Consider the following 27,346-nt stretch of genomic DNA (forward strand, 5'->3'; position numbering starts at 1 on the left):
TGTTTGTTACGTTTCAAATAGGAAGGAAGGAATTGTAGTCGTACCACAACTATTTTATTTTTTTTAAAGTCACATTTTCTTTAACATCGCTCTTAGATTTCACAGATTTGTAATGTGGACTAATCGTTCAGTACAATGCATGCATCCTTAATCTGGAATCTATGACTTAACTAAGGACAGTAATTCTATAGGAAATTCAAATAAAACTACAATCACGTTGCTCATTTTATTTTCATTATAAATAAATAATAAATACAATTTTTTGTCTTCACAAGACATTCTATCCCACTTGCTCACACATTTATGACACAACCTTATTGTCACTCAGACGATCAATTTCCACCAAAGAATTTTATTATTCATTTGGAAAATTGAACCGTCTACAGGCACTCTTATTCTAATGGTAATTTATTTCACCTTATTGAGTAAATCTTACTTCGAATGTAAAAAGCATCACTGCCGTGTGACATGACTATTTATGATTAATGAATTCTATTTGATGAAACAATGTCACGCCCATTATTATTAATATTTTTGCAAAGATAGAAAATGAAAAATGGAAATAGCCATTGATTTTCATGGAGGTGAATAGAAGTATAGTTGTGAGAATGAAGAAATGCTTGAGATGGAAATGAATGATTAGATGAAGACTGTTAAACTTGATGTAGCAAAATTGAAATATGAATTACAATGTTATGAAATGCATAATATAACGAAATAGGGGCGAAGATGGATGAAGTGACTTCTCAGGTTATGTAATTTACTGCAGTAAAAAGTGAGTGCATTAAAATGGAGAGAGTTATGAATGACCAATGAAAATGTAGGTATTTTAATACTAATGATGAATAGATTTGTGAAGCAGTAGACTTAAGACAAATCTTTAGCGATAGCCCCACGTTACCATCTTAATTTTTTGTATCCCTTTCTAAATATTTAACAGGCGTGACATTATGCAGACTCTTACAGCCTATTTTCCTCAAGCCTTCTTGGAATGGTTCAACTGGAAGCTAATGCCTAACGCTGAAGGGTCTACTCCGGCTATGGCAGTTGCTACGGGTCTGGCCAGTGCCACCCCTGAGGCGGCTACAGCAGTAGCCAGTGGTCTTGAAGCTGCCAGGCCATTTTCACCGATAACTGCTAGACCTGGAAATAGCAGTATTGAAGTAAGAAAACTGGCACTAAACGAAATAATTTCGTAAGTACTTAAGGATGAAACGGGGCCCTCAAAAAAGGCACAAAATAAATATATTATTTGAATAGGTAAAATTAACACAAGAAACTATTCCTCTTCAATCAGATGTGTAGCGACATCTGATGACGATAACTAACTTTACCAACTATAGGATGTAGTACCTAGTTAAGTAGTGCCATCTATGATTTTCGAAGAGAACTACAGTTTCCTCAATATTCCGTTAGCAGCACTAGCACGTCTTCCAAACAATATATGTAGGTAAAGTCTAGGCTTTTTGATTCGGAGAATAAAATGAAATATTGAATTACTTACCAACAGGTTTGGCTTCAGCAATGGTGCCATTTTCAAGAAATTCTTGAGCTTCGCTACTGTCGTCACTAGACGCTTCAATGCCGACACCCTCTTCAGCAATCTGAAAAACAGAAATACTTCATTAGTGGTGTCACTCCTTTTATATATGAACTTAACCTCACTACAGTTTTAGAATAATGAGATTTTATTTTTATTAAAAAAAGTGATGGACATACAAGTATGGTAAATTGCTAAATTGTATCTTTTACATTATGTTATCATTATTTACTCTTTTAAACATCTTAAAAAATACAGAATCAAGGTTAACACTTACATAATCATCATCCTCTTCACCCTTAGTCCTCAACGTGGCATTCTTCCTAAACAGAACATCGACATCTTCTACTTCTTCAATCAGCTTAATAATGTTCGAAGCAGCTTCACCCAGTGAAGCCAGCTGGGTCTTATATCTATTCTTCTCAACATCTCCTAAGGACCCAGTCTTACGACCAATATTATGCAATTTCAACAAATTCGTTGACAACATCCTCAGATTTTGAAGATTGGCAGCCATTACTTTGGCTAGAAGATTCTCATCGCTGTTTTTGAGAATATTTTCACTGCTGATATTTTCTTCTGAGACAATTTTTTCTCCAGTTATCCTGCCAAGGTTGTCTTTCTTTATTTCTAGGTATTGACCCTTGGCGCCTCCGTAGAATGGTACGTATTGTACTGAAGCCCTAAAATATGGAAATGTGTGGAGTAAGTTTTTGATATAACTGTGAATTTATATAAAACTCAGCTGGGTGTTTACCTTGTGTTAACGTATTATTATGTCTCAGTTTAGAGAATAATGTGGGTGTACAGGAAATAAAGTCTTGCTACTACAACTGATTCTAAATAGTAGGTTTATGTGGGAGTAACCGATATATTTTATTGGTGTGGTCTGTTTAGGCTAGTGACCTATCACAGATTGTCTAAGTTATTTTACGAGCTTGAGCTTTAATATTTATAACTCATAAATAAGTATGTGGAGCTTGAGACTTATTTAGAATTTTACTTTGAGAACCATATAAATGAAACAAAATTATACCATTAAAATCTTCATTTATTTACTACTTTTACTTTAACATTTTACATCAATTCTATGTTACTCCAACTTACATTCAATCCAGAAACTAATTTTAAGTTAACAGTCAAAATTAATTTCCGGAAGCTAATCATGAATCCTACTCTTATTTATTCTTACTTTCTAGTTAGTATTGGTCCCATTATCATTGAGTTACAAATTCGTAAAGGTATAGATCTGATTGAGCATGAGCCACGCCACCAGGGCCTGCCACAGCGGTGGCTAGAGGCGCATGAAGTATAGTCCCACTCTGGTTTCTCGCTATGACAACTTGGGAAATGGGATTTGCCAAAGCTGTCCCTTTAGAATTCAAAGCGTGAGCTACAGGTTTAATGAATAGCATGAACGTCGTATCCTCCAACTTTAAGGGCTCTTCCTGAAAATTCATGCCATCGTATATGTACTGATCTGATTCCTGCTTCATTCTGCTCCATTCTCCGTCCTCTCGGCTTCCTCGTCCGTTGGAGAATCTAATGAGTGAGAAAGAAAGAATTTAATGAGCAAGAAAACATGAATGAAAGGTGGATTTGTTAGTAGAAATGATTTATATTTGGTTAGGATGGTAATAAATAATAGGACCAGTGGCAACAATTTTTCCTTCTGGTATGGCTTGTAATAATCTAGCTATAGAACCGTCTATTTTACTTTGTTCCTGTAGGCGATGAGCAACTGAAGTAAGGTCAGCTTCGGATGATAATGCTACTACATGCGCTGCGGGTCCAGCTACGGCGAGTCCTCCTGGTTGGGTGTAAGCTAGCCCGCCGGGGCCTACGATCGCGGTCCCACCTCTGCCAGCAGTAGCCACTCCTCCGGGACCAGCGATAGCTACTCCTCCTCGCCTAACCTTCAGCCTGTTGATGTAGAAACTAGGCCCAGCTGGCTTCTTGTTTTTATTTCCAAATAAATCTAAGAAAGGGAATCGCAAGTCTCCCTCGTCATGACCAACAGTTTTGGTGTCTGGTGTCACTACTTTAGCGGGCTTTGGTGTTGTAGTTGTAGGCTTTATGGTAAAGAATTTGTTTAACTTCAGTTCATCAATTTCTTGCAATTTGCTTCCTTGAGCTACTGTACGTTTTCTAACTGCTCTTTTTTGTCTTGTCCTTGTTTCTACAGCTGGAAGTACACTGGGCTCTTCAACTTTTACTTCATCATCTTCGATTTTATTTTCAGTTATAATGTTTGGATCGTTAGATTTTTGTTTTCTACAAACGTCAGCGCTTTGACCAACCTCAACAAAATTGCTCCATCCTCCTCCATTCATGATACTTAGCAACGGATCTCTTATAAGAATGGGGAAAAATTGCGCAAAGGGCCACTGAAAAGATGGAAAAGAAGGAAATGGTGAGGTTGGACCTTCTTGTCTAGTTTGAATTTTTGTGCTATATTCCATAGGGTTCATGTAATTGCTGTACATGTTGTTCACCGGTGGCATGATAAGAACAGGCATGTTCATGATATACGCAGGTGTCATTTGAGGTTGGTTCCCACCATACAGAGAGGCCAATTGTCTTGAGTATCTGGTATCATCAGCATCTTCATTGAAAATTGTATTGCTCTCCTGTTGTTGTACATTTTTTAAATTGGAATTTAATTTGCCAGAAGCAATTACTTGTTGCAGTTTCTCTAATATTTCTTTATCCAGAACATATTCTCCTCCTGTTTGATGTGGAGCATTCCATTGGAATTGATTACGTCTGCTGGGTTTCTTGAGAGCATCGTTTATAGCTTTTATCTTTTCCAATATATCTTTAGTAACACCTTCGTTCTCTCTATTAGTTTCATCGTAAGCCAAAGATCTTTCTTGTTCTATTGGCGTTTCTGTTAGATTGTCGATAGATGTCGCCACCCTGAAATATGCACCGTCTTTTCTTAGTATGTAAGTTCATTTTGGTTTACAATATACATGAAACCTTTATCCATAAGCATTAATGTTTTAGCGTGTATATAATAAAGCGGAGGTGAAGCTTACAATATAATATTTGAAGTGAACCATACCTGAACTACTGCAGATCCCTTGTAGTTTTTTCACTAGTTTTTAAGCTTTTTACTACTTTTGTTAGTGGTGCTGTTTTTAAACAGATTGTGCATAACTACTGACGTAAACTCGTCGTTAATATTTTTTTACAAAACCGTAGCTTTCTAAGTTGGTGTTTAAAATTAGAAAATTACATTTTTAGAGAATATTAAATTAGAAACTGACATCATTGAATTTGTTTGACTTGATTAACTGTTTTTGATAATTCAGGAATGATACACTTTTATCTTATAAATTGAGCTTTATTTTTGTGATCGAAAATAATAAATTATTTTATTATTAAATAAATAATTTGCTTTAAAGTATATTGAACAGAGTGAATGAATGTCGTGAAAATGAAGAATTTCAATGAAATAAATGTAATTTCAATAGAAAAAAAAAACAAATAAATAATTATGATTGGGTATGACGATGAAAATGTCAATGAAATCAGTTTCGAGAATAAAAATTAATGATTAGTTCGTGTCAAATATGTATAAAAACAGTATTTTTGCTTACAATATAAATTAAAGTATCTACAATAAATTTATTTTGACGATGAGGCAGAAACTTACTCATTGTTTGACGGCCGCGACAGAACTTCTAGACAGGAACACGCAAGGATCATCTGAAACGATACAAAATTGTAATATTAGAAAGATGATTTTTTGGAGCTTCCGAAATTGATGAAGCAATTTGTAAAATTCCTTCATTTTTGGAATGCTACGCTATCACCAGGTAACATTAAGGAAGGTTCGGGAATCAGTTTCCACGAAAAGCGGATAAAGCCGCGAGAAACGGCCAGTTTGAAATATAAAAAAAAAAAAAATTGAATGAAGTTTCATGCTTGTTGCCTGTGTGATGCCTAGAGCACAGGCACGCTTTGATATTGTTTCAGTGTAAAAACTATTCGCAAGAATATTACACTACCATTACTAGAAGTATGGCCTACATAAATAATGCTTAATATCTGTCAATCAGTAAAGTGATAGTTTTCGCCAAACGAGTGTTTATTAAATAACGATCACCGATACACTTTCTAGTGAAAGTCATGCATTACACAGCTGTTTTGAAGTTGATGATCCATTGAGGATATTGTAACCGTATTTCGACATAACCTACAAATAAAAATCAAACAGGAAATTGAATTAATAATCTATGTATCAGTAATAATATGAAGTTTTCAGAATGTTGTTTAACTAGATCTACATAATATATTAGATTGAAAATACATTTATTTATTAGCTTCAAGTAAAAAAAGTTAGAAGTCGTCTTTATAAAATAATAATTTATGTGAAATATTGGAAGAGTTTATTTTCGATCCCAGGTCAGGCAAGTACCGATGCAACTTTTTTAAGGTTTGTTTTGTATGTACTTTCTAAGTATATCTTAGACGCCATCCGTATATCCGAAACTTCGCCGTCGGGTATATTGATATAACCACGATAAAATCCGTACATTTCGTTTTATTTAAATGTGCAATATTCGCGTACAACAACGTAAATGTTTACTTTTGTCTTTCTGACGTTTAATTGAATCATCAGAAAAACAGTATTCCATGGAAATTCTGCGTCAAAATCGTGAAAAAAAACACTTTGATATTCCTAAAGTTTTTGTTTAGCTAGACTAAAAGAAAGTGAACTGATTTGCGATCGAAGTGAAACTCTCTTAACTACGCTGTACCTACCGGTTTTAAATAAACAAATTAATGTAAGTCAACTTTTTTATATCTACAAACGTGTTTCGACTTGAAGTATGATAATGTAAGGGTGCGGACTTTTTATAGGTCTAGTCTAGACTTGGAATTCAGGATGGAATGCAGATCTAGGATGACCGAGTCTATTATTAAGAGAGAAACAAAAAGATTTTATTAAGATGATGATATGTTTGAAGGTATTATGTGCTCACACATACATCACACATTCATGCGCATACTGCACACTCTTGTAGTTAAATAATTGTAAAGTGTAAATAATTATAAATATTTCTGTCGAACTAAAATGGAAGAGCGGAGTCTCCTAGCACAGGCATTACTTGCTTAAAAGGAGGCTCCAATCACAAATGAAATGTTAAAATATTTTGTTAAAAGGAGGATGTTCTTTATTCGGATGCTATTTAGTATGATTATTTTTACTTTACTGGGTATCTGAACCTAATCTACATCCCACATAAACGAAGCTAGGAAGTAATACACATTTCGAAACATCATAAAAGATTTCCTGAATGACCAAATCAATATAAAAACTAACGGAGAAATAAATACGGGTAATGTGTCGATAAAGGCAACTGTGTCAAACGCTGATACTGTTTTGGCGAACGGCCTGAGAAAGGCGAGGTGGCATCGAAAGCGGAAATGGAAACTACCAATGAAATAACCCGAAAAGGCATTTAGCTGTTTAGAATATATTCAGAGAAAAATGACAGTAAGTAGTTTCTTTTATTATAGGTAATCCGAAATGGCATTAGATTGATTTTACATTCATTAAATTAAAATAAATGAGTTGCTTAACTATACTAAGAATAAGTCTCATATCTATTAGAAAGACAATGTTGCAATACGAAAACGATGTCTCTGAATTTGCATTTAATAAAGAGCCGTGATCCATAATACCAATAAATAGGTAGGTATTAGTTTTATTCATTGTCGATATCCATAAAAAACCCCAATTTAATTTTCTCTACCATATTCACAGTACGCGTACAGTGGGACCTAACCTCACCAAAACAACGTTCACCTAAGATGGGTACCACTGGGTCGCGTACACTTATTGCGCTTGTTTGGCACTGGTACCGTTATATTTACTTATTTTGTACCACTGTACTTAGTGTCCAATTGGGTCATTATCACTGGGTGACAGTGTATTGGGAGATCGAAGAGTGCTGTTTAAATATTTGTTGCATAAGTTGAGTATGCTGTAGTGAATAAAATATTCGTAATTTATTGCATTAATTTGTTTAAGAGTCTTGATCGACAGAAGAAGTAATCTCAAAATGATTTATCGATAAAGGTACAATATGTTTCTTTATTCATTGTGAATAGTATGAAATCACCTTTTTTACTTTTATGAAACGAAATCTATTTTTTTTTTACGTTAATTAGCATTGAGGAATACCTAGTACATAGATTCGATTAACACCCAAAAGTTGCCAGCATTTTTTTTAATAATATTTTTGCTGTGAAATGTCTATCAGACTGTTACTTTCTCATTAATCTTAGTTTGGTTAAAAGTTTAGATTGACGTGTTGACGCAGTAATAGCCATAATGTTGATTAGTTTTGACGTTCCCGTTAATTAACGGGTTGCGGTTTGGCTAATTTCATATTTGATGAGTTCGAAACTTTTACAGATCTTTTGAGGACTTTGCTTTTTGTATGCCCATAATTTCATTGCTATACAAATAATTTCTGGTACGTTTTTATGCATGTATCTTCATAAATCATGAAAATTTTAGACATGTTTAATATGTGACTTTGACAGGTATTGTATAGAAAATTAAACCCTATATTTTACTCCTCCGAAAATGACTATGACAAAAGCTTTTTAATGTCTTAAAACAGTACCCGTTATCTAGCCTAATTGTTTAACATTTCCGAAACATTGATGACCCCTATTCAAAACAAGGTCCGAAAATGGTTACGATGATGTACGTACCTATGTAGGTACTTTCAAACTTAGAAGGGCATGAGGTCAAACTATTCTCGCATATGAATCTTTGCTTATCTTAGATCCCTTTTGGACCACATGACCATAAAGCTAGAGAAAATAGGACAGTTATGGTCATATTCACATTTAACACACTGAGATAAGGGACTGTCGGTCGCACTCATAATTTTGAGAAGAAAGTGTGTTTGTCCAAAATGAATATGGCCCTTTGATAATCATCAAGTTTAAGTGTGAAATATTGTGTCTGTTAATTATGTATGATCAAAGGGTCAATAAAAGAACCGTTGCACATTACGTACCTACTCATTCAAAACTACTTAGCTGTTTTCTTGCGGTTTCACCCGCGTACTCGTAGCGTAGATTTCTGACAATTAAAATAAAATTCTTATCGGTAAATGTACCTATACTTTATATCATACTTGACAGAAACTTCTAACAGAGGAGCAAACGAAACTATATTTTTTAGATACAAAACCTAGTTATCAAGAATATGAAATCGAAAATACATAGGTAGGTATAACCTAACCAAACACTTAATCATAATCAGTCGGAATTGAGAGTGCAAATGAGTATCTGTCAAAATCAATTGTTTAACTGTCAACAGCAATATTTTACCTTCCCAAAAAGGCTAAACTTTACGTCATTAAAGAGGGATATATTTTTTGTGTACACAAAAATAATCGTGTCGACACTTTAAAGGCTTAAAACAGTTGAAAGCCTTCAAAACAAAGAACTGTAGTTCCGTCTAATTTGAAAGGGCAAGCCGGTCAAATATAAAGTTGCATACCAATTTGGTAGCTAATCTTAGATCTTTTGTGTTAGTTGTATCAGTCACTTGTTGATATTATATTGTTTTAGTATGAGTTAAAATTAAGTTATTAATGTGGTAATGCTGTTTGAATAGTAGACTAGCTTTTGGACGTAGCTCAGTCTTTATTTTGCTAACTACATGAAAAATTCACCGTTAATAGATTGACAGCAGTGGTGGAAAATGAGGAGGTATAATTTAATATTTCCAAAATAACTCATTTGTACCTAAGTAACTTATCTAACTGAAATATTTTGTTTATCGTTATCCGCAAATATGAGTATTTGTTAGAAAAAAAAAATGCTCACATATTTATTACGTTAGGTAAGATTTTGTCGATATCGATCAAATGTAGTTTGTTCCAAAATATTTGATTGACTTACCTTTAAGAAAGATAAAGGTTTCTGTATTTATCCTTTGATTAACTAAGGATAAATATCTAATTATTTTAAAAATGTAATTAAAAGTAATAAAAGGTTTTGTTTATGAGCTTAAAACCTTTTACAGATTAATCTTGCGTGCAAAAAATTTCGATAGGTAGATTTTTTACGATTGCTAAATCAGTTTGGCAAACAGTGAAAGTTTGAATAAAATCAACTATGTTACTTTTCAAGTGATTTGAATACTAAACCTTGTTTTGTTACGTTGTATATAGAAAATAGTCAATTTACATAAAAATCTCATAACTTTGGCGTTGTTTTTTTTTAAGTGCTATTATTGTTTATTGAAACCCTATTAGGTACGTTCAAGCGAAGAACGACGTTTTTTGGTTTTACTAAGTATAAGAAGGGCTAACATTTTTACCGTTGTTTACTATATTCCTAAAATGTCTAAAACGACTTTTTACTTATTAAATTCATTTATCGATATAGAATTTATTTTATTTATTGTTCTTCAGTATTTCGTTGTCTGTTGACTAGAATGTTACTAATTTATTCTTTTAATATTTTTGAAATAAGAATTTGCACTTTAAAATAGTGCTGTGCTTCACTTATTTTAATTTATCGAATCGTAAAAATATATTATCGAGTTGAAAGTGATGTTAGTGACATTTCTATTGAAAACGAGTTGGTTTATACTGGAAAGTTGAAAACGGTAACCAGGGCAAAGTCTCTGCACGCAATGGCTATAATATTAAAAGTAAGTCTAGTAAAATTATAGAGCTATGAGATAATAGATAGAAAGTGGTTTATCATAACTTTTTATTTGACATTTTGACAGAGTTATTTTTTAATACTTGGACGAAGGTCACTTGTTTATGAGTTTCTCACGGTTGCCATAAGTTTCACAGACGAACTAGTTATTTCCCGCGGTTTCACTTACATCTTGAGAGAATTAGTGCAATAAAAATAAAACTATCGTGGCCTCAGTATAAGACCCGTAAAACGTGATAAATAATTAAACCGTAGGTACATTCTAAATAAATTCTTAAAAGCTTAAAGACAGTATTTTTTTATTACTAAGAACAAGAGAGTCCAAGTACCTGCGTGTTTACTTAGCAAGTCGTTGAACTTGACCGAAACTTGGTAAAAGTTTTGTGGAAACTAATATTGACTTACTGACTAAGATTTTTTTTTGTCAAAACGGAAAGCGTAGAAAACAGTGTAACGAATTTTTTTTTTTTACTTTTAGACATGTTTGAAAAAAAAAGAAAAAAATCATAAGTTTTTACTTGCAGACAAGCAGTCAGTAAATTGACACTTTAGAATGTAATACGTTACATATGTACATATTAAATTACGTACATAGACCACTTTAATACAACGTACCTACATATCTCTAGAATGCGACAATTTTGAATGTCAAGTACAAAAATAGCAAATAGTACAAAATAGTGACGTTTACTATTTTTATTTACACATACATACATAGTATTATCTACTAGTGACACATACAACCTGTCTTGTAATGTTATCTTAATATAGTCATTTCAGACACAAGAAGGGTGCATATAATTCACTAGCTATTTTCCCGCGGTTGCACCCACGTCCCGTGGGAACTACTGCCCGTAGCGGGATATAATATAGCCTAAGTTACTCAGGAAGAGTGTCGTTTTCCAACAGTGAAAGAATTGTTTATATCGGTTCTAGTAGTTTTTGAGTTTATCCATTACATTCTTTTTCCTCTTTATTATAATATAATGTATAGATACATTTATATAATAATGTTTACTAGGAACAGACAACCTGCCCTCCTTAATATAGCCATTTCAGATATAAGAAGGATGTACTTAATTCACATAGGTACTATACAAGTATTGTACACCTGGTTTTCCTTCATCAGTATTCCGATTAACGTACAAATTGGTCGTACGTTTAAAAATAATTCCCTGTATGATTGTATATCTGGATATTCGATTGGTATTTTAGTGGATTCGTTAATTAATGCTGTAAACAAAATGATTTTGCGCAGCAGATTCGAAAAATGAAGATTTTTTTTGGTATGTGTTCAGAATAATGGTACTTATAATTAAATATAGAGGTAATTAAATATAAAGAAAACTGGCATTTCTAAATATTTGCCTAGACCTGTGTGCATACCTATTATTTAAAGTAATGTCTAATTCTTATTAGTTCTATGCTAGAAATAAGTATTGAATTCTCACAGAGGAATTGCAAATACCTAGTTTTTTTTTGGTAAACACATTCTTAAGTGAATGATTAGAATTCTAATATCTGTTTTGTAGTTCAGTCACTTGCAGTTTTGGGTGCGTATGACCTAAGCTGAGTAATCGACATTGTTTGCATTTTTGGAACTATTCCGTAAGCGAAAAAATACTTTTATCGTAACATACGGATTATTTATCGTTGCTTCAAATGTGTTTATAAGCAGACCGTTAGAGTTGACATTTAATTATTATTTCAAGTGCATAAACAGGAGTAGCTGTGTTTTGCTCAAAATGCTAAAATCCAAAACCCACTTTAGAATATTTTATTCTAATGGTGTAAGTGTTAAGGCGTAGGTATAGACGTATTTTTTTCGTATATTTTATGTTCAATTATTTTTCTGAATTAGAACAAAACACTTGCACTATTTCTCATTTAATTTGAGTTTATTTTTTGACAAATACGCAAACTCATTTTAAAAGCTTGTTGAAGCGAAATGTTAGTACACTTATGTATCAGGTTAAACGGTCAAGTGTGAGTGGTACGCTAACACATTTAGTAAACACCGTCACGGGTACATGCGTATCTGTGTAAAGGTAAGAGTGAACCGTTAAGCTTTCGTTTTTACCTAAAACACGTTATTTTCTTTGTCAATAGAGGATGACTTGATTTAGTGCTCGATTTTCTAAAAAATAAACGTCATACCAAATCTCAGTAAATCTGAATTATTTTTTGCTTTTTGTTGATAATGGTTTACGTCGTTTAATTTTGTCTTTTCATTTTTTTTAAGATTTTCAATTTGATTAATAATGGATGATCTTATGAAAAAACAACTTTTATTTTTGTGTTTCTATCTATTACCTCCATTTTTTATACGTATTAAATTACCCTTGCATTATTGTTGTTGTTAGGCAAATATATAAAAAAAATGTACTCACCAAAATTCCAAAAACGTAGGGCCGCATCTTTCCCAGCGTAAGGATATCGATAAAAAAATAATCACAATATTTCCAAATAAGAATAATTGAAATTCGATGTTTTAAAATTCGAATATCGAACACGTGCGGTCACTCGCGCCGTCCACTGGCGAGTTGGGAGCTTGGTGGCAGACGCCAGCTTTTTGCTACACGTCCAAAAAGATTTTACTATTGTCCCACATCTCGATTGTGACGGCATTCAAGTGAATGTGAGATGTTATCGTCAAACGCAAGTTGTTTTGCAGTAGAAACTAATAATTTGAGTAGATAAGTTAAAAAGTCTTTAGTCATTAAAATTATTGAGCCTTTTTAAAAAAACACTTCAAAAAATTAAGCATATAATCACATCTGTTAAGAGTTAGTTGCTAATAATTATTTTAAATAAATATTTTTTTAAGGTTTAGATTTCCAATGTGTTCGGTATAAATGGTTTATTTTTAAACGATCTATATTTACTCTCTCGAAAATGGGTGTGCTCATAAAAATATTTTAATTTAATCCTCCTTTATAAAGACGACCTTTTTGCGATGCATCCTCAAGTCCCTGCAGTAACATAAAACAAAAGAGAATTATTTCACAGGCTCACTAAAGATAGTGTCAGTAGCACATACGTGGACAACTAAGATTTTATCGATACTCGTAAGTTTCGAGTTACACTAGTATCGAGAATCAGGGATGCGAAATGTGAAAGTAGATGTAACACGTGAAATTGATTCTTTAAAACACAATTTTTATCGATGTTTTGCTAAAACGATCGGTGATTTAATTTAATTTATTCACACTTATTAAAAATATATACCAGTTTTGTTTTTTTTCTTAATTGTCAACATGTTTAAATCAAACGTTTGTGCAAAATGTAGGCTTAATTTATTATAATGTCTTAAAAACGTCAATCAGCTTGATTCGACCTTTTTTAATTGCGATGGGATGTCGATGATAAATATCACAACAAATTGATTTTTTGTTTAATTTATTGATTGATTCGTGGTTTTTTAAATTAATCGGATCAATTTGAGCAGTTTTATTTATATCATGATCAACCTTTTTATGTATAGTTTGAGGCAATTATATTTTATAATGTCTAACTTTAAATTAGCTTATGTTTGTTTAAGAGTGATAGAACTAAAGAACACCTTAACCGGATGCACAAGTGTCACATTGATCTTAGCCAACAATAGTGTTGTAAAATAAACTTAGTCATAAAAGCTTACTTTAATATACTGAAAGTATGTGTAAGTAAACAAAACTATGAAAGCTAAATTCATTTTAAGTATACTTTACTGCAGTAGGTATATTATGTATACCTAGATTTCTTGCACTTTCTAGTTTATCAAATATTTTTTTATATGTAGTTTCCCCGTCTTAAAATCTAAGTTGCCTATGACTTATGAAGATTTCAAAATTACAAACAAGTGTGAGATTTGATAGATAGGATAGTAGATCTTAGATAGGTTACTTCGTAGTACGAATGGCCTTAACTGTATTTATTCAGGTTAAAGATGCAGACATTGTGTGTGACAAACATCTTACAGTCCACACCAACAGTTTAGATTAATTAACATGCAAACTTTCACATTTCCAAAATTGTCAACTTTGTAAGGAAATAGATGCCATAAAAAGTTTGCAAAATTCATCGATAGCGGTACGGAATCGAGGGCCTAATAAATTCATCGATATCTGGACACCCATCACTATATCGAGTACCGTATTACAATCACTTCGAAAATTAACCACAACTTGAACTTGACCTTGCACTTTAAAAGTCTGCTGACCCAAATATCAACGTCCAGTTTTTGTTTATAACTTATAACAAAAATATAGTAATTATTATTAATTACTCTTAACAGTTATAATCCATCAAATTGTAGAATTGGTCATTATAATAAAATACGTCGATACCGGTAGAGAATAAAATTGCAAACCAGGATATCTTGAAACCTAAAGTTGGAGCTAGAATTCAGTGGTAGAAATTAAAAATCGTCTGCCTGGCCTTTTCCCAACTTTGGTGAGTCGGCTTCCAGTCTATTCGGATGCAGCTGAGTACCAGTGCTTTACAAGGAGCTAATAAAAAATAAATAAAATAAAATGTCATTTATTTCAGGCAAGTTCACCCATATCAGAAATTCACACAAACAAATTACTATTATTCATTAGAAATAATAATGCTAATGCCTATCTGACCTCATCAACCCATTTACCCGGGCAACGCAATACCCCTATGTGACAGTATTAACTATTTGTCCGGCTGGCTTTAACAAATTAATAGGAAAAGTAAGTAAAATAAGCCTTTTCTAACCAATTTTTATATTTCGATGTTCCTAAAACCTTTGACCTATTCTTTGGAGAAATCTTACAAGCAATACTCATAGCTTTGTAATATATTTACGACATGATCACCATGGCTCTTAGAACTACGCTGGTGTTAAGTCTCAACTTATACTGGTCGTATTGTATTGTGTTTTGACGTTTAAATGATACATTGTAATTAATCTTGGATGTAAAATTCTGTTGAAGAATTTAACTAAGTGATTTGAAAAGAAATTGAGGTTTTTGACTCAAGTTACTTTGTGGTTTTGGTGAAATTATGAGTTGAATTCAAAATTGAAGTGGAAAATTGTGTGTAATTACACATATTTTTCTTAGAATTCGTGTCACTTGTCACTCGTGACCGGAAAAACTTGTTGTAATTTCATGATGATTTTTTTTTCTTGTTTCACGGTAAGAAAGTAAAAGTAAGCAATTTAACTTATTATAGCAACGTAACCGGCTTTTCATTAAAAAAAAACTTTAAGAAAATGTCCTTTTGGGAGTAGAGTTTTTTTATATTAATGGAAATATGAGTACTTTTTCACAAGTGTCTTGTGAAGCAACTTTCTTTATGTTGAATGTATAGCAATCGGACGAATCGTATCATTTAATATAACAACTTCAAAAATCTGGGGATCTCTTTGATATTTTTTTATCGAAGTATTCATAAAACATATTCATCATGTAGACTGTAACTAATATTAAATTATTGCTTAATTTTGAAGGCTTAATAGGAGGTGCTATTTATCTGTTTTTTACGTATTATTTCTCTAACTTTTTATATACTATGATTGATTTATTTGATACTTCTTCTATGCGTTTGTCTCACAGATATCAAATCAAAATAATTTGACAGAATTTTGATTGATCTACAAATTAATGGGTTGTCGAACAAGCGGTATTTAAGATCACACACTATCCTTAGATAATAATGTATGGCAAAACTTGATTTATATTTATTTCAATTATCTTCTACTGCTATCAACAACAGGAAATTAGATCATTTTAACAGAATACGCAATTAAGTGACGGATCGTGATTTTTTTCGGCAATCAAAAAGGTTCTAATGACGAAAGTGTAAAGGTACTTACCCTATTTATGGCTTTCTGTTTCCGAGATTCATAACTGAGATGATTATCGATTAATATTGCTTGTTTTTGATCAGGAATCATAATTATTATTTTTAGCACAGTATAACCTACATAGTGTATGTAGTATCTGAAAAAAACCTACATAGTTACATCCTTGGGTAACACGACGGGTAAGTACGTATACGAAGGATCATTTACCTACTAAACTTAATTCTCAGTAACCAGAAAGCATACTTGGAAATCCCATTTTAGTCAACTAAACTTTAGTTAGGTACTTAAGTCAATTTGTTTTCTTTTTGATGTGGCGTTATCTCTGTTTAACACAAGCTTGGCAACAAATCAATGAAAATAAGTCAAAGGAAAGCTTTTTTTGAGGTACCTACTCCTTGTAGTGCAACCGTTTTGAGGCGTTTTAGATGAGGCGCTCCCGATAACATTAACTACTAAAAGGTACGTTTTGAGGAGTACCTATTAAAGGTGCGCATCGGTAGAACCTCTAAATCGTGATTCTTTTAGGAATACCTCTTCTTTTAAGTAGGTAGATAGTAAGAATTAATCAGAATCACCTAATTTAAATCAGATAGGTAACCTAACATGGTTTAGTGATGAATATTGACTATTTCTAATTTCATTAGGATACCGTTTCGTTTATTGGTAGCACTTTAATTTAAAATATTAGCATTTTGAATTATCTCAAATTAAACAGTAATAAAATAGTTTTATTGCTTATTAATTTATGTTGTTTATTTCTTTCCTAGTTCTTGATTTAAATTCTTGGTCACTTTCACGAATACCTATCTTTTTCTTATCTTTATAGATTCTATTTGATTTGGTTATTTTTACATACCTTATCGTGCACAGTTACCTATTAGGGACAGGTAAAACTATCCAATAAAGTTAATAAGTCCTGTTTTCTTCTTAAATGCTACACTAAACGGTACATTTCAAATCCTTGACATTTTCTCCTTTCTTTTATTACCATTTTATCAATCAGAGCGTGCTCTATATTTAATAACGTATCGAATTAGATCGGCATTTGATGTTAGCCGGCCTTGCAAAGAGACTGGTACAATCATATCAGGAAGATATTGTAAGCTCGTTGACATTTTGACAACTAAAATCGCCCGCGGCCAACAAATAAAACTTGGCTTACTGTAGTCATAGCCTTATTAATACTATGATAATAAAGATTTCGGTATAAGAGCGCTATATGATTTTTATAACTCCTGCGACTGTCGATTTTGAATCTGGATAATTTTAATGCGTCATAATAATTTAGATCTAATCTAGATTGTGATGTCAATAAATTTTATTTTGTAAATGCTTTAAGTATTGATGAATTAAATACTTTTTTATAGAATTGTTATCGTATATGGAGATATACTGAGTGTAGAACGTGTTCTAGTTTGTCTGAATTATTCGTCATTGAAATGATGGAAAGTAAGCTAACTTGGCAAATGTTTCGTTTAGAATTCCATCAAAATCCATTCAGTTGTTTTCACGATTGATCGAACCAGTGAAAGAACTTTCATGTTTATTGTTTTAGTGGGATGCAAACTTGTTTTGATAAATCTTAATATTTTGTTCTTCCTGTTTGCAGGAAAGTCCAAATAATGTTCTTGTTTAGTTAATTTAAGGAAATCTTAATAATCTTAATAGTTTGCACGTTTTGGTCATGCAAGCGTAGGTTGGTAACGGTAGATTGAAATAAAGACGAATACAGTTTTTGGAGACCAAAAATGGCTACTGGAGTTTGGGAAAAATTCCATTGTAATTTAGAGCTCTCAATCTAGATGTGATGCCGAATAGATATTCAGCAAAAAACGTTTTTTTTTAAGACTTTTTTATAAATATAAAAAAGGTTCTAAAGACTTTGACATCATCATAATCGCAAAAAAGTAACCCATTATGCACTGCACCCACTATCAATAAACAATTTACAGTTGATGAGAAATAGCCTTAAGTGTGAATAGTAGCAAAGTCCCATAAGGCTATGTGGGTCAATAACCTGACAAAAAGAAGGCAAAGGAAGATGATTCTCTTAATTGTTGGCGTTTGTGGAATATTAGAAGGATCTAAAAAAATTGATTTCTTTTCCTGAGATGAAACTTAGTAAGTAGTAGCGGTAATAATAGATTTGATTTATAGATTAGTCAAAAAGATAATTATAATATAAACCCATTACAAAATATAATCATTAATACCTCAGATGAATGGTAAAATAATATAGCTGTTCAAACACAATATGTAATAATTATTGCTTACCTTTATAATTGCTACAGCTACAGCTAATCTATTAATCATCCTTCCATTACAATTGGAAGGCAATTAAAAGGGAAAAGTCCAAATAAAAAAGTTGATTTTTTTATTATAAATAGTAAAGAGTGAGATGATGTTATCGTTTCGAAGAAGCAAAAGGATCACGAAGAAATTATAACTGTGTTTAATCATAAGCAACTTAATCAAATAAATAATGATGAATTATGATTTTCAATGATACAAACCCACTTTCAGACACAATATATAATTATATTTATTAAATACATGAATTAAGACTTAACATAGATGAAGTTATCTTAATTGAAAGTTAAAAGGTTTAAGACAAATCGTTATTGAGCATAGCTATCACTAACATTTTAAGTTTATCACAATCATTACTCATTTCTTAAACTATCATGCATTGGAATGAACACTTTTTCAAAAAATATATTCTAAATAGAGAACAGAATTTGCAAAACACTATCGAATTTGCGAGGCTCCTGATTTTCTTCTGGTTTCCACGAAGCTGTTTCACACATCATCATATCTTCTTCAATTTTAGATCTTTCCTTTTTAGTGTCAACCATTGATATTTCTTGCTTTGTGTTTGAAGGTTTTTTCTTACCTCCGTCTTTTTCGATTTTAATCTCTTGGTTTATGTTGAAAATGTTTTGTTGTGGCTCCGTTCTATTTGCAGGTTCTTCTCTCCCTTCGATTCTGATGTCACTATCTTTATTAGAAACTGTACCGCGAATGTTCACAATGACTGTTGGTTTCAGTACTGTTTGCGAGTCCCTGTGGCCAATGTGGCTTTGTCCAGCCATTGTATTAGTCCAAGGAATATAATCACTTGGGTTACTCTCCGTATCAGTATCCGAATCAGTTTCTAAGTCAACATCATCCTCTTCTCCTTTATTCTTATTTTGGTTCTTATTTTTATTATAAGAAACAGTTGGTGGTCGTGGGCGTTTGTCCTTTTTAGGCTTTGTTGTAGTATGTTTGTATTTGTTTGTATCTATATATACTACCACTTCTTCTCTGGATTTCATTTCGTCAGTTGAGTTAATGTCAATGCTTTTAGGAAAGCGGTATTTCATTGATGGCATTTCAATCCTATCGTTTCTCCTTGGTATATATTCAGCGTCACTTGGCAAATGAGAGGGTTCGTTCTCATATCCATATCTGACGTAGTTTTGAGACAGATTATTCTCATCATTTTGATTTATGTCCTCAGGCAGTTGAGAGTGGATTCTCAAAGATTCTATGACGTCACGGAACAATGACCGCTTCTCGTGGGTTGTGGCTATTTCCCGAGTTTTTGTTGGGTTTGCGCTGCATAAGATTATCATGTACGTGACGCAGATGAAACACTGCATCTGTAAAAGTAAAAAATACTTGGTGTAATAGATGCAATGATAAATGCTGTAAGTGTTAAAGTAGTTTCGCCTACTGGCCTACAATCCGGTTTGTGGTTAGAAGAAATGATGGATCAGAAACAAGCACACTTAATTGAACAAAGACTTTTATGCTAAACGACGATAGTAAACCCGTAATAGCTTAGAAACGAAACTTTCTTCAACTGAATAGATTTTCTTTGTCTATCAAATAAAATAAGGAAGGAAGTAAAAACTTAAGAAAAAATATTTTATAATGCTGGAAAGAAATTAAAATTTATAAAGAAAATGTTACTGAGTTGGAGTTAATTGATTGAGTTGCAATTCTTATGTGCATATATCAGGATTATTCAACATTACGAACTCGTGTCATCACAGCGACTATTATTCACCTACAGGTTACACCATTTAATTCTTTTTCTATATTTTCTTTGTTTTTCTACCAATACGATTCAACAGCCTACACTCCAAAACCTATTCTATTTTAAGCACACTAAAGTCTATAATGAGGTAATAATAAAACTTACCTTGATAGTGTACCGTGGATCGCGTTCACGGCACGACTCGCTGCGCAGGAGTGGCGAGATGCAACCGGGAAGCGTGGGGCAGGTTGACTGAACTCCACTGAACTGAGACAGGGGTGGTCAAGCTAGATAGGTGTTCCTATACCTATTTTTGCCTATTTTGTTGATCTTCTAGGAATTCCGTTTTTCGTAATTCTTTGTCCGGGATTTTGGGAAGGTGAACTTGGCGCCAAAAGGCATCACTCTAATGCCCCTTTGAGAGTACTTCAATGAAATGCTAACACACTCCGGACTGTATTATTGTAGACATGTACCCAAGGATATTCTCGGTTTGCGCTAAACTATTGAAAACAATAGAATAAATCTATTGGGGTTATTGTATAATAGGATGTTAATAATCATACTTATTGGTTTCTAGGATAGAAAAGTGGACTAAGATTTAGAAAACTGTATGATACAATGGCACCCACCTGAGGAGTCACCAGTTCACTCTTTGGACATCCAGAAATTAGTCAAATATTATGTTTTAATCATGCTTTATTGATCATTTTCTTATTAGTATAAAAATGTTGATTGTTCTTAGCAACAAAATTAATCTCACTCAGTTTCAATTTACACCACTTTTTCATATGCAATTTTCCCAGGTTTTAGCACCTCTGTCCAGAATTAAATGGCAACTTGTCTTGTAGGGAACGACTACACTTCTGATGTCCGGAACTGTGGCTATTACACCACTCTATCAATGCGTCTAAGTGGACTGATTAACGACCCTATTTTGACAGGAATAAGGAAGTAAAGGATGTAAGGATAAGGTGGTAATTTTTTGCCTACCGTATACCATTTGTGTTATGGGGTTCAAGAACTGACTATAGTATTGCAGTGTTCAGTTTTTTTTAAATTATGGATTCTAAGGTCTACTTATTTACGTCTTTCTTTGTTTTTTTTGCAGCTGGATCATAGGTTTAGTTTTCATATAATAATTTTATGATGACATTGCATTATTATATTATTGTGTTTAATACATTCAATACTTTATTAATATTGCTAATAGAATAATCAAAATCCTTTTCTGATGTGATCGTAATTTATATTTTTTCATTCGTTACACTTTATAGTCTATCTTTATGCTATATACTATCAACATATATCACAAAATTAACTAATATACGTAGGTATGTAGAGGTATATACTAGGTGGTATATATAGGTATATACTAGGTGGTATATACCTCCATACAAAATATTTTACAACTTGCTCCGACAAACAAAATTATCAAATTTTCAAGATCTAGGTTCTAATATAACTTGGAAGTCATCAGCGGCTCTCAGCATGACATCGAACTTCAGGTCTATAGGTTTCCCTAAGTCTTCTTCGGAGATCGGTAACACTTTGTACCGGCGGAGGAGAGTTGCCAGGACTGCCTTCATTGACATCATCGCGAAGCGATAACCTGAAAGTGAAAGATATTTATCAATATTCTGATCAGCCTTAATAATCTATTGTTCCACTGCAGGACATAGGGCTGTTATTATACCTATTGGAGGAACTTAAAGCAAAAGTTTATGTTCTGGAAATCGGGACCTTATGTACCGTAGGTTGTAGCCTTAAAAATATTTAATCGTGCAGTGGTTAAGGAATTGCCATATATCCCTATCAAAGTAACACTGTGTTCAGCAACAATGTTGTGTAGCCCAAAGAACATACAAATTTGATTTTTACTGGATCATGAAAGAAGAATTCTATAGTATTCTATATCTTGTAGTATTTTCAGGTTGATTTTTTCTATTTTCTTCTTTTATTTCTTTAACCTACTCTTATTGGTGCAGCTCCTTCAATTTTCCCTACCGATATTTTTCATCAAATATGAAAAGTTCTCACCAATACAATTCCTAGGTCCATAACTAAAGGCCAGGAAAGCAGCGGGGTGTCGAAGCTGCTCATCAAGGAAGCGTTCAGGTCGGAACTGCTCCGCATCCTCCCCCCAGTAGCGAGGGTTGCGGTGTGTCGCGAACACGCACAGCATGATGCCCGTACCTTTTGGGAGGGTCTGTCCTGATGCTGGAATTGAGATAGTAAAACTTATTATGACATGGTGTCAAAAGTAACGGCTTTATATTAGGCTTAATGATAATTCATTAATTTTGTTGGGTCAGAACCAAGAGATATTCTGTGGCACGAGCTGAGCAGGTCTGATGGGCAGTCGCTCTATATAAAACACTGGTACTCAGCTGCATACGTTTAGACTGGATGCTGATCCCAACATAGTTGGAAAGGTTAGGCATATGATTATAATTAAAGGCCGAACTACGGGACGGTTTTTCTAAACTAAAGAATTGCTTTCCTTTGTAAAAATAATCTTTTAAAGTAAACACTTACGGAGAACCACATCTTCATCAGCTCTTCTCAACAACAGTGGCCCTGGTGGGTACAGCCGCAGACTCTCCCTGATCACAGCGTCCAAGTATTTAAGGCGGGTTAAATCATCTGCTGTCACCGGCCGGTTGGAGTCACCGAAGACTTCTTGCAACCTATTGATGACAGTTATAAAGTTACTAAAAAAAGCTACGATAAATGGGTTCACAGAACATGATACATTTTGAAACTGGATGAGACCAGCATTTTCTATCTGACTATCTTGAGAAGAACACCGAAACAAACTCAGCGGATGATAATTATAGGCTTGTCTGAAATGACCTTTTGAAGAAAGTGTCATTAGTTTGAGTCCTGACCACTCAGCAGCAAGTATTTGTCGATTTTTACAAGTTCAAGCCATCTTTCTTAAAAGAAGAGATTTACTATGACGCTATTCAGTTTCTTCAGCCTTTGTCGTTAGCCAAAAATCTAAAACATAGTACCCCAATAACCACGTATTCTGAATCACGAATTATGAGAATATCTGGTCAGTAGCTTGCAAGGATCTTTCTTTTCTAGAGTGATCTTAACAGGATTTTAAGTAGTTTTCCAGAATATTTAATTATGTTTCGTGCATTTTCAATCTAGAAACTGGAGACCTTCAAACCAATGACAGGTTGGAAGGAATTATATTTGGAAATGTATCGACTCGACGGCTCAATTTCTTTTCCAATCAGAACCACTACAATAATGTAACCTCTGTTTTACTAGTAACTATTCTCTACTAACTCTTGATGAACCTTCTCCTGCACTTGAGGATGCCTGGCCAGCAGTACGCTGGTGAAGCTGGCGCCGAGCGTGGTGGTGTCGGTGGCGGCCACAAACAGCAGAACGATCTCCTCGCGCAGCTCCATGTCGTTGTACCCTGAGGATCCTCCTGATGCTTCTATCATCAGCTCGAGGAAGGATTTGAATGGAGCGTCTGGAAAGAATAGAATAATGAGAAAGTAACTGCGTCGCTTGTAATTCCGCCCGCGTCTCGGGGTACAGCTCCGGCATGCAGAGAAAAAATAAGTGTAATTTCTCAAACCACCTTTGAATTTTTCATTGAAATATGAATAGTCAGACAGACTTACGTTAGCAATGATTTATTTGCATTTACATATTTACACATTGTATTTAAGGTAACATAGAGTTCCACATGTTTGTCAATATACAGTATCTCTTTCTTACCTTTGTTTTCAGCTTTGATGTTGTTATTATCTGCCATATCCCTTCGTTTGTCTTGGATTACCTGAAAACATACGAAAAATTAATTAAAACAAATGCAATGCATATTGCACCATCCTGTGGAGATTGCTATAAGAAAATCGTAAGGCGCCTAAAACTAAAAATAATTTCAGCAGTTTTAGTGCCGTCAAATGATCCTTCAAGTGCAAGAGAATATCCAATTCGTATAAACCAAAACCCATAAGAGTTCATTGGTCAGTGGGTCGTCTTAGTCTTCATGGAACTATTTTTGTTTGGTCTACGATAAGTCTTTTCAAACCTGTCCTAGCCTTAATATGAAGCTTGAAGTAACTTCGAGAAGTATCAAAACACGCAACAAACCTTATTAATAAATTTTTCAATAATATCGACATACACCATGAACTGCTTGTGCTCTGGCGTCAGTTTGTACAGCGGGGTGAAGTGCAGCCAGGGCTTGATGATGCGGTCTGATATCAGCTGACAGCAGCCCGTGAATGCTTGCATTAGGACCTGGTTTGGGGTCTGTTGAGCGTTCACTGTGATGCCCAGCGTTGTTTCTGGAAAATGACAAATTGTAGGGTAAGATTATTTAGGGATTGTCATTTCAAAAGTAGATATAAAATACTTGCACTGACATATATTGGGTGTGTCGTACCTAATCACATAGCACGACAACCTTGACAAGCTCCGATATGCGTCGATACAACGTTAGTTCATGGTCAAGGCAACTAAAATAATAATAATGAACGTTTTTATTTTCGAAAGCAAAACGTTTACTCATTCCTACATCTGACTTACTCTATTAAAGCCTAAAGAATTAGTAAATAATACAATGTGTAACTTACCACAAACAGAATCCATAGCATACGAAATGATATAGTCAGACAAGGAGAAGCTTCCTCTACCAGCCACCTTCTGTAGCTGTTCCGTCAAGATCATGCTCTGTTCCGAGAATATTCCCGTGAAATTCAGCAGATTCTTCAGGCTGAAGGTTGATACGAAGACCTTGCGGCGTGGACGCCATATTGGCACTGTAAAAAGAAAATATATAATAGTAGTGTCTTCTCTCTAAAGAGATGACCTGACTAATATTATGATAATTTTTATCCGGGTGCGAGAAGTAGTTCCCTCAAGACACGGGTGAAACGTAGTATTTTACGGAGACAATTCTTCTTAAATTTGATAGGTGCCTACCGTCGTACACTATAAAATTCAGGAACGTGGGTAAAGATAAATGCTATTCAAGAATAAATCGTTGCAAAACTAGTTATCTAATCAAAACTAGAACATAAGGAAATGACCTTAAACACGAATTCAAGAACAAATTAAATATTTATTAATTTACGCGTCTTTGGGAGATCCCAATCTTTAGGTGAACCCAAAAACTGACAGTAAAAAAAAGAAAATAAGAAAACTAAAATCTGCTTTTTAACTGTGAACTGACGTCAAGAACGTTTCTAGTAGTTATTTTGCATATGGCAAAGTTATTCAATGAGAACCAAGGATAGGTACATCGTCTCTTAAAATTCCAACTGCCTAACAATCACGAATCATGGGATACAGCCAATGATGTCCTCCTAGCCGATTATCGGCTACGGCGGCTCTTCTCATGTAAGGAGATTAGCCAACTGCGCAGGACATATCATAGTGCACGAGCATTTGCGCAGACACAGGTGCACTCACTATTCCTTCACTCTCAGGCGCAGGACCGACATTTACCTACGTGCTCTCCGATGCACGGGTGTATCAATCACCAACTACCAGGCTCCGGGCTGCCGATGTCAGATGTTTATCTGACACCTGTTTATTGGATACAGCACCCTAAAAAATTACAAAATAGTACGTACCATCAGCAACGACGCTGCCATTGCCAACCAGAGCAAGCGCTAACTTCATTGAGTCGTCTTTCTCTAGACAATTCTTCATTAAAAATTCTGCAACTACGGGATCTGCTACCACTGTAAGAATTATAACATTCTACAGTTCTCGTAAAATTCTATGGCGGGTTATGGTAACTAAATTCTGAACGTAGAGAGAGAGAAGAGACTTCTTCCTCCTGCCCTGTTTCTAATTCTTTTTGGGGTCGGCGCAATATGTCATCCTCTTCCATTCCCTGTCACTCGTCATACTGACACACACTCCCTTCTTATTCATGCCATCTTTCAGGCAATCCATCCATCTTTTCTTAGGTCTTTCTCTTCCTCTCCATCTATCTACATTCATACTTAGCACACTCTTTGCGAGAGAAAAGGCGTAGAAACAAAAATAAATAAAAATATCCGAATTGATAACCTCCTGTATTTGAAGTGTACGTATTTATGTACGTTTGAAAGCAATTATCTCTCGTTTAACTGAACCGATTTTGATGTTCAGTATTTTTCAGGTATGGTCTCAACTAACGAACTGAAGAAGTAGAAACAAATAAACTTAATCACAGTGTGGGCACTATTCTCTGTGGAGGTTTAACTTCGTTTTTTAACTTTTCAGTTCATAATTTTTTCGTTTTTAAATAAAAAAATAAAAAAGCTGTAACTTACTGCGTATACTTACTTAAGAAAAGTCTGTGCACTTGCCAAGAAATCGTCAATCCGCCTTGTTTCAGTGCTTCTCTACCAAACATCTCTAGTAGTTTCCATCGATCTAGATTGTAGAGACACAAAATGTTAATTAATACTTCTTATTAATATTTATGGTATTGTTAATATACTACTCTTATTATTTTGTGTGTCTCGACCAGACCACGGGACTATAGAGTCCCGGATTTTTGGAAGGCGAATGTGAGGCCGAAGCCAACACGCTGAAGCCCTTTTGAGACAGCTGTAATGAAATGGTGACACAAAACCGACGATCAAACCTGTTGGTATACACTATAGAAATATACCCAAAGACGAACCCCCAGTTCTGTGCTAAACTATTGCTAACTATATGGAGGAAAACTACTTGGGCTATTGTGGGAACTATGGCACCTGTATTATTATTATAGGTACTGTCTCGAACAAAAAAATCCTTCAGTGTTAGATAGACTATTTATCGAATACTTACTTTTTATGCAGGTGCGTGGAGTATTTCCCATAGGTCATGGGTGAGACTACTTAGTACTAACAGACCTACTAGTTTGAATAAAAAAACTTACCAGTATCATTTTTGCATTTCAGGAACCAGTGGGAGTCTCCAAGAATCGGTAAGGATTTTATATCACTTTTGAATAATTTGGAGAACTTTATCTGATGTCTTGCTTTCCATCGTAGAAATAAACAATAAAACACTACTACACATAGAAACAATTGCCAAATCATTTTATAAATCAAATAAATTAATAATTAAAATATTCGATATTTAATGATAAAGACGCTCAATGATAAAATGACTATTCTTATTAAAAATCACAAATTCGAAGTTCAAATTTTCAACGCGTTGTGTTTCAAGAATAAACAAAACACTACTAATGTTATAAAATGATAGTAAAATGATATTTATCAAAGTCGTT

General features: G+C 33.8%; 3 protein-coding genes across 3 annotated transcripts; all 3 read right to left on the reverse strand.

Annotated features, from left to right (window-relative positions):
• Positions 1 to 212: 212 nt before the first annotated feature.
• On the reverse strand, positions 213 to 12,815 carry LOC110370514 (uncharacterized). The gene is made up of 7 exons (XM_021326350.3): positions 12,643 to 12,815; positions 5,202 to 5,254; positions 3,253 to 4,459; positions 2,794 to 3,075; positions 1,818 to 2,219; positions 1,505 to 1,604; positions 213 to 1,143 (listed from the first exon to the last, which is right to left on the reverse strand). The coding sequence occupies exons 1-7, from the start codon at positions 12,667 to 12,669 to the stop codon at positions 977 to 979; spliced, it is 2,238 nt and encodes a 745-aa protein (XP_021182025.3). The 5' UTR covers positions 12,670 to 12,815; the 3' UTR covers positions 213 to 976.
• A 5,794-nt stretch (positions 12,816 to 18,609) lies between these two features.
• LOC110370526 (uncharacterized) lies at positions 18,610 to 20,392 on the reverse strand. Its single transcript, XM_021326365.3, has 2 exons — positions 20,260 to 20,392; positions 18,610 to 19,714 (listed from the first exon to the last, which is right to left on the reverse strand). Exon 2 carries the CDS (start codon positions 19,712 to 19,714, stop codon positions 18,791 to 18,793), a length of 924 nt encoding a protein of 307 aa, XP_021182040.3. The 5' UTR covers positions 20,260 to 20,392; the 3' UTR covers positions 18,610 to 18,790.
• A 956-nt stretch (positions 20,393 to 21,348) lies between these two features.
• On the reverse strand, positions 21,349 to 27,266 carry LOC110370525 (cytochrome P450 4d2). The gene is made up of 10 exons (XM_049846843.2): positions 26,993 to 27,266; positions 26,410 to 26,499; positions 25,707 to 25,817; positions 24,705 to 24,890; positions 24,220 to 24,416; positions 23,842 to 23,902; positions 23,398 to 23,590; positions 22,633 to 22,784; positions 22,135 to 22,314; positions 21,349 to 21,706 (listed from the first exon to the last, which is right to left on the reverse strand). Exons 1-10 carry the CDS (start codon positions 27,153 to 27,155, stop codon positions 21,537 to 21,539), a joined length of 1,503 nt encoding a protein of 500 aa, XP_049702800.2. The 5' UTR covers positions 27,156 to 27,266; the 3' UTR covers positions 21,349 to 21,536.
• Positions 27,267 to 27,346: the final 80 nt, after the last annotated feature.

Source organism: Helicoverpa armigera, chromosome 4, assembly GCF_030705265.1.
Source record: "Helicoverpa armigera isolate CAAS_96S chromosome 4, ASM3070526v1, whole genome shotgun sequence".
NCBI lineage: Eukaryota > Metazoa > Arthropoda > Insecta > Lepidoptera > Noctuidae > Helicoverpa > Helicoverpa armigera.

What these genes read in the sequence shown, in the direction of transcription:
- LOC110370514 (XM_021326350.3), bottom strand. Translation starts at nt 12,669, where the DNA reads ATGCGGCCCTACGTTTTTGGAATTTTG. An exon ending in CCTACGTTTTTGGAATTTTG is followed by an intron (nt 5,255 to 12,642) that starts GTGAGTACATTT and finishes GTATCGTTTCAG; the next exon opens with ATGATCCTTGCGTGTTCCTG. An exon ending in TGCTGAAGCCAAACCTGTTG is followed by an intron (nt 1,144 to 1,504) that starts GTAAGTAATTCA and finishes TGCTATTTCCAG; the next exon opens with GTCTAGCAGTTATCGGTGAA.
- LOC110370526 (XM_021326365.3), bottom strand. Translation starts at nt 19,714, where the DNA reads ATGCAGTGTTTCATCTGCGTCACGTACATGATAATCTTATGCAGCGCA.
- LOC110370525 (XM_049846843.2), bottom strand. Translation starts at nt 27,155, where the DNA reads ATGATTTGGCAATTGTTTCTATGTGTAGTAGTGTTTTATTGTTTATTT. An exon ending in GAAATGCAAAAATGATACTG is followed by an intron (nt 26,500 to 26,992) that starts GTAAGTTTTTTT and finishes TCTACAATCTAG; the next exon opens with ATCGATGGAAACTACTAGAG. An exon ending in TGCTATGGATTCTGTTTGTG is followed by an intron (nt 24,417 to 24,704) that starts GTAAGTTACACA and finishes GTCATTTTCCAG; the next exon opens with AAACAACGCTGGGCATCACA.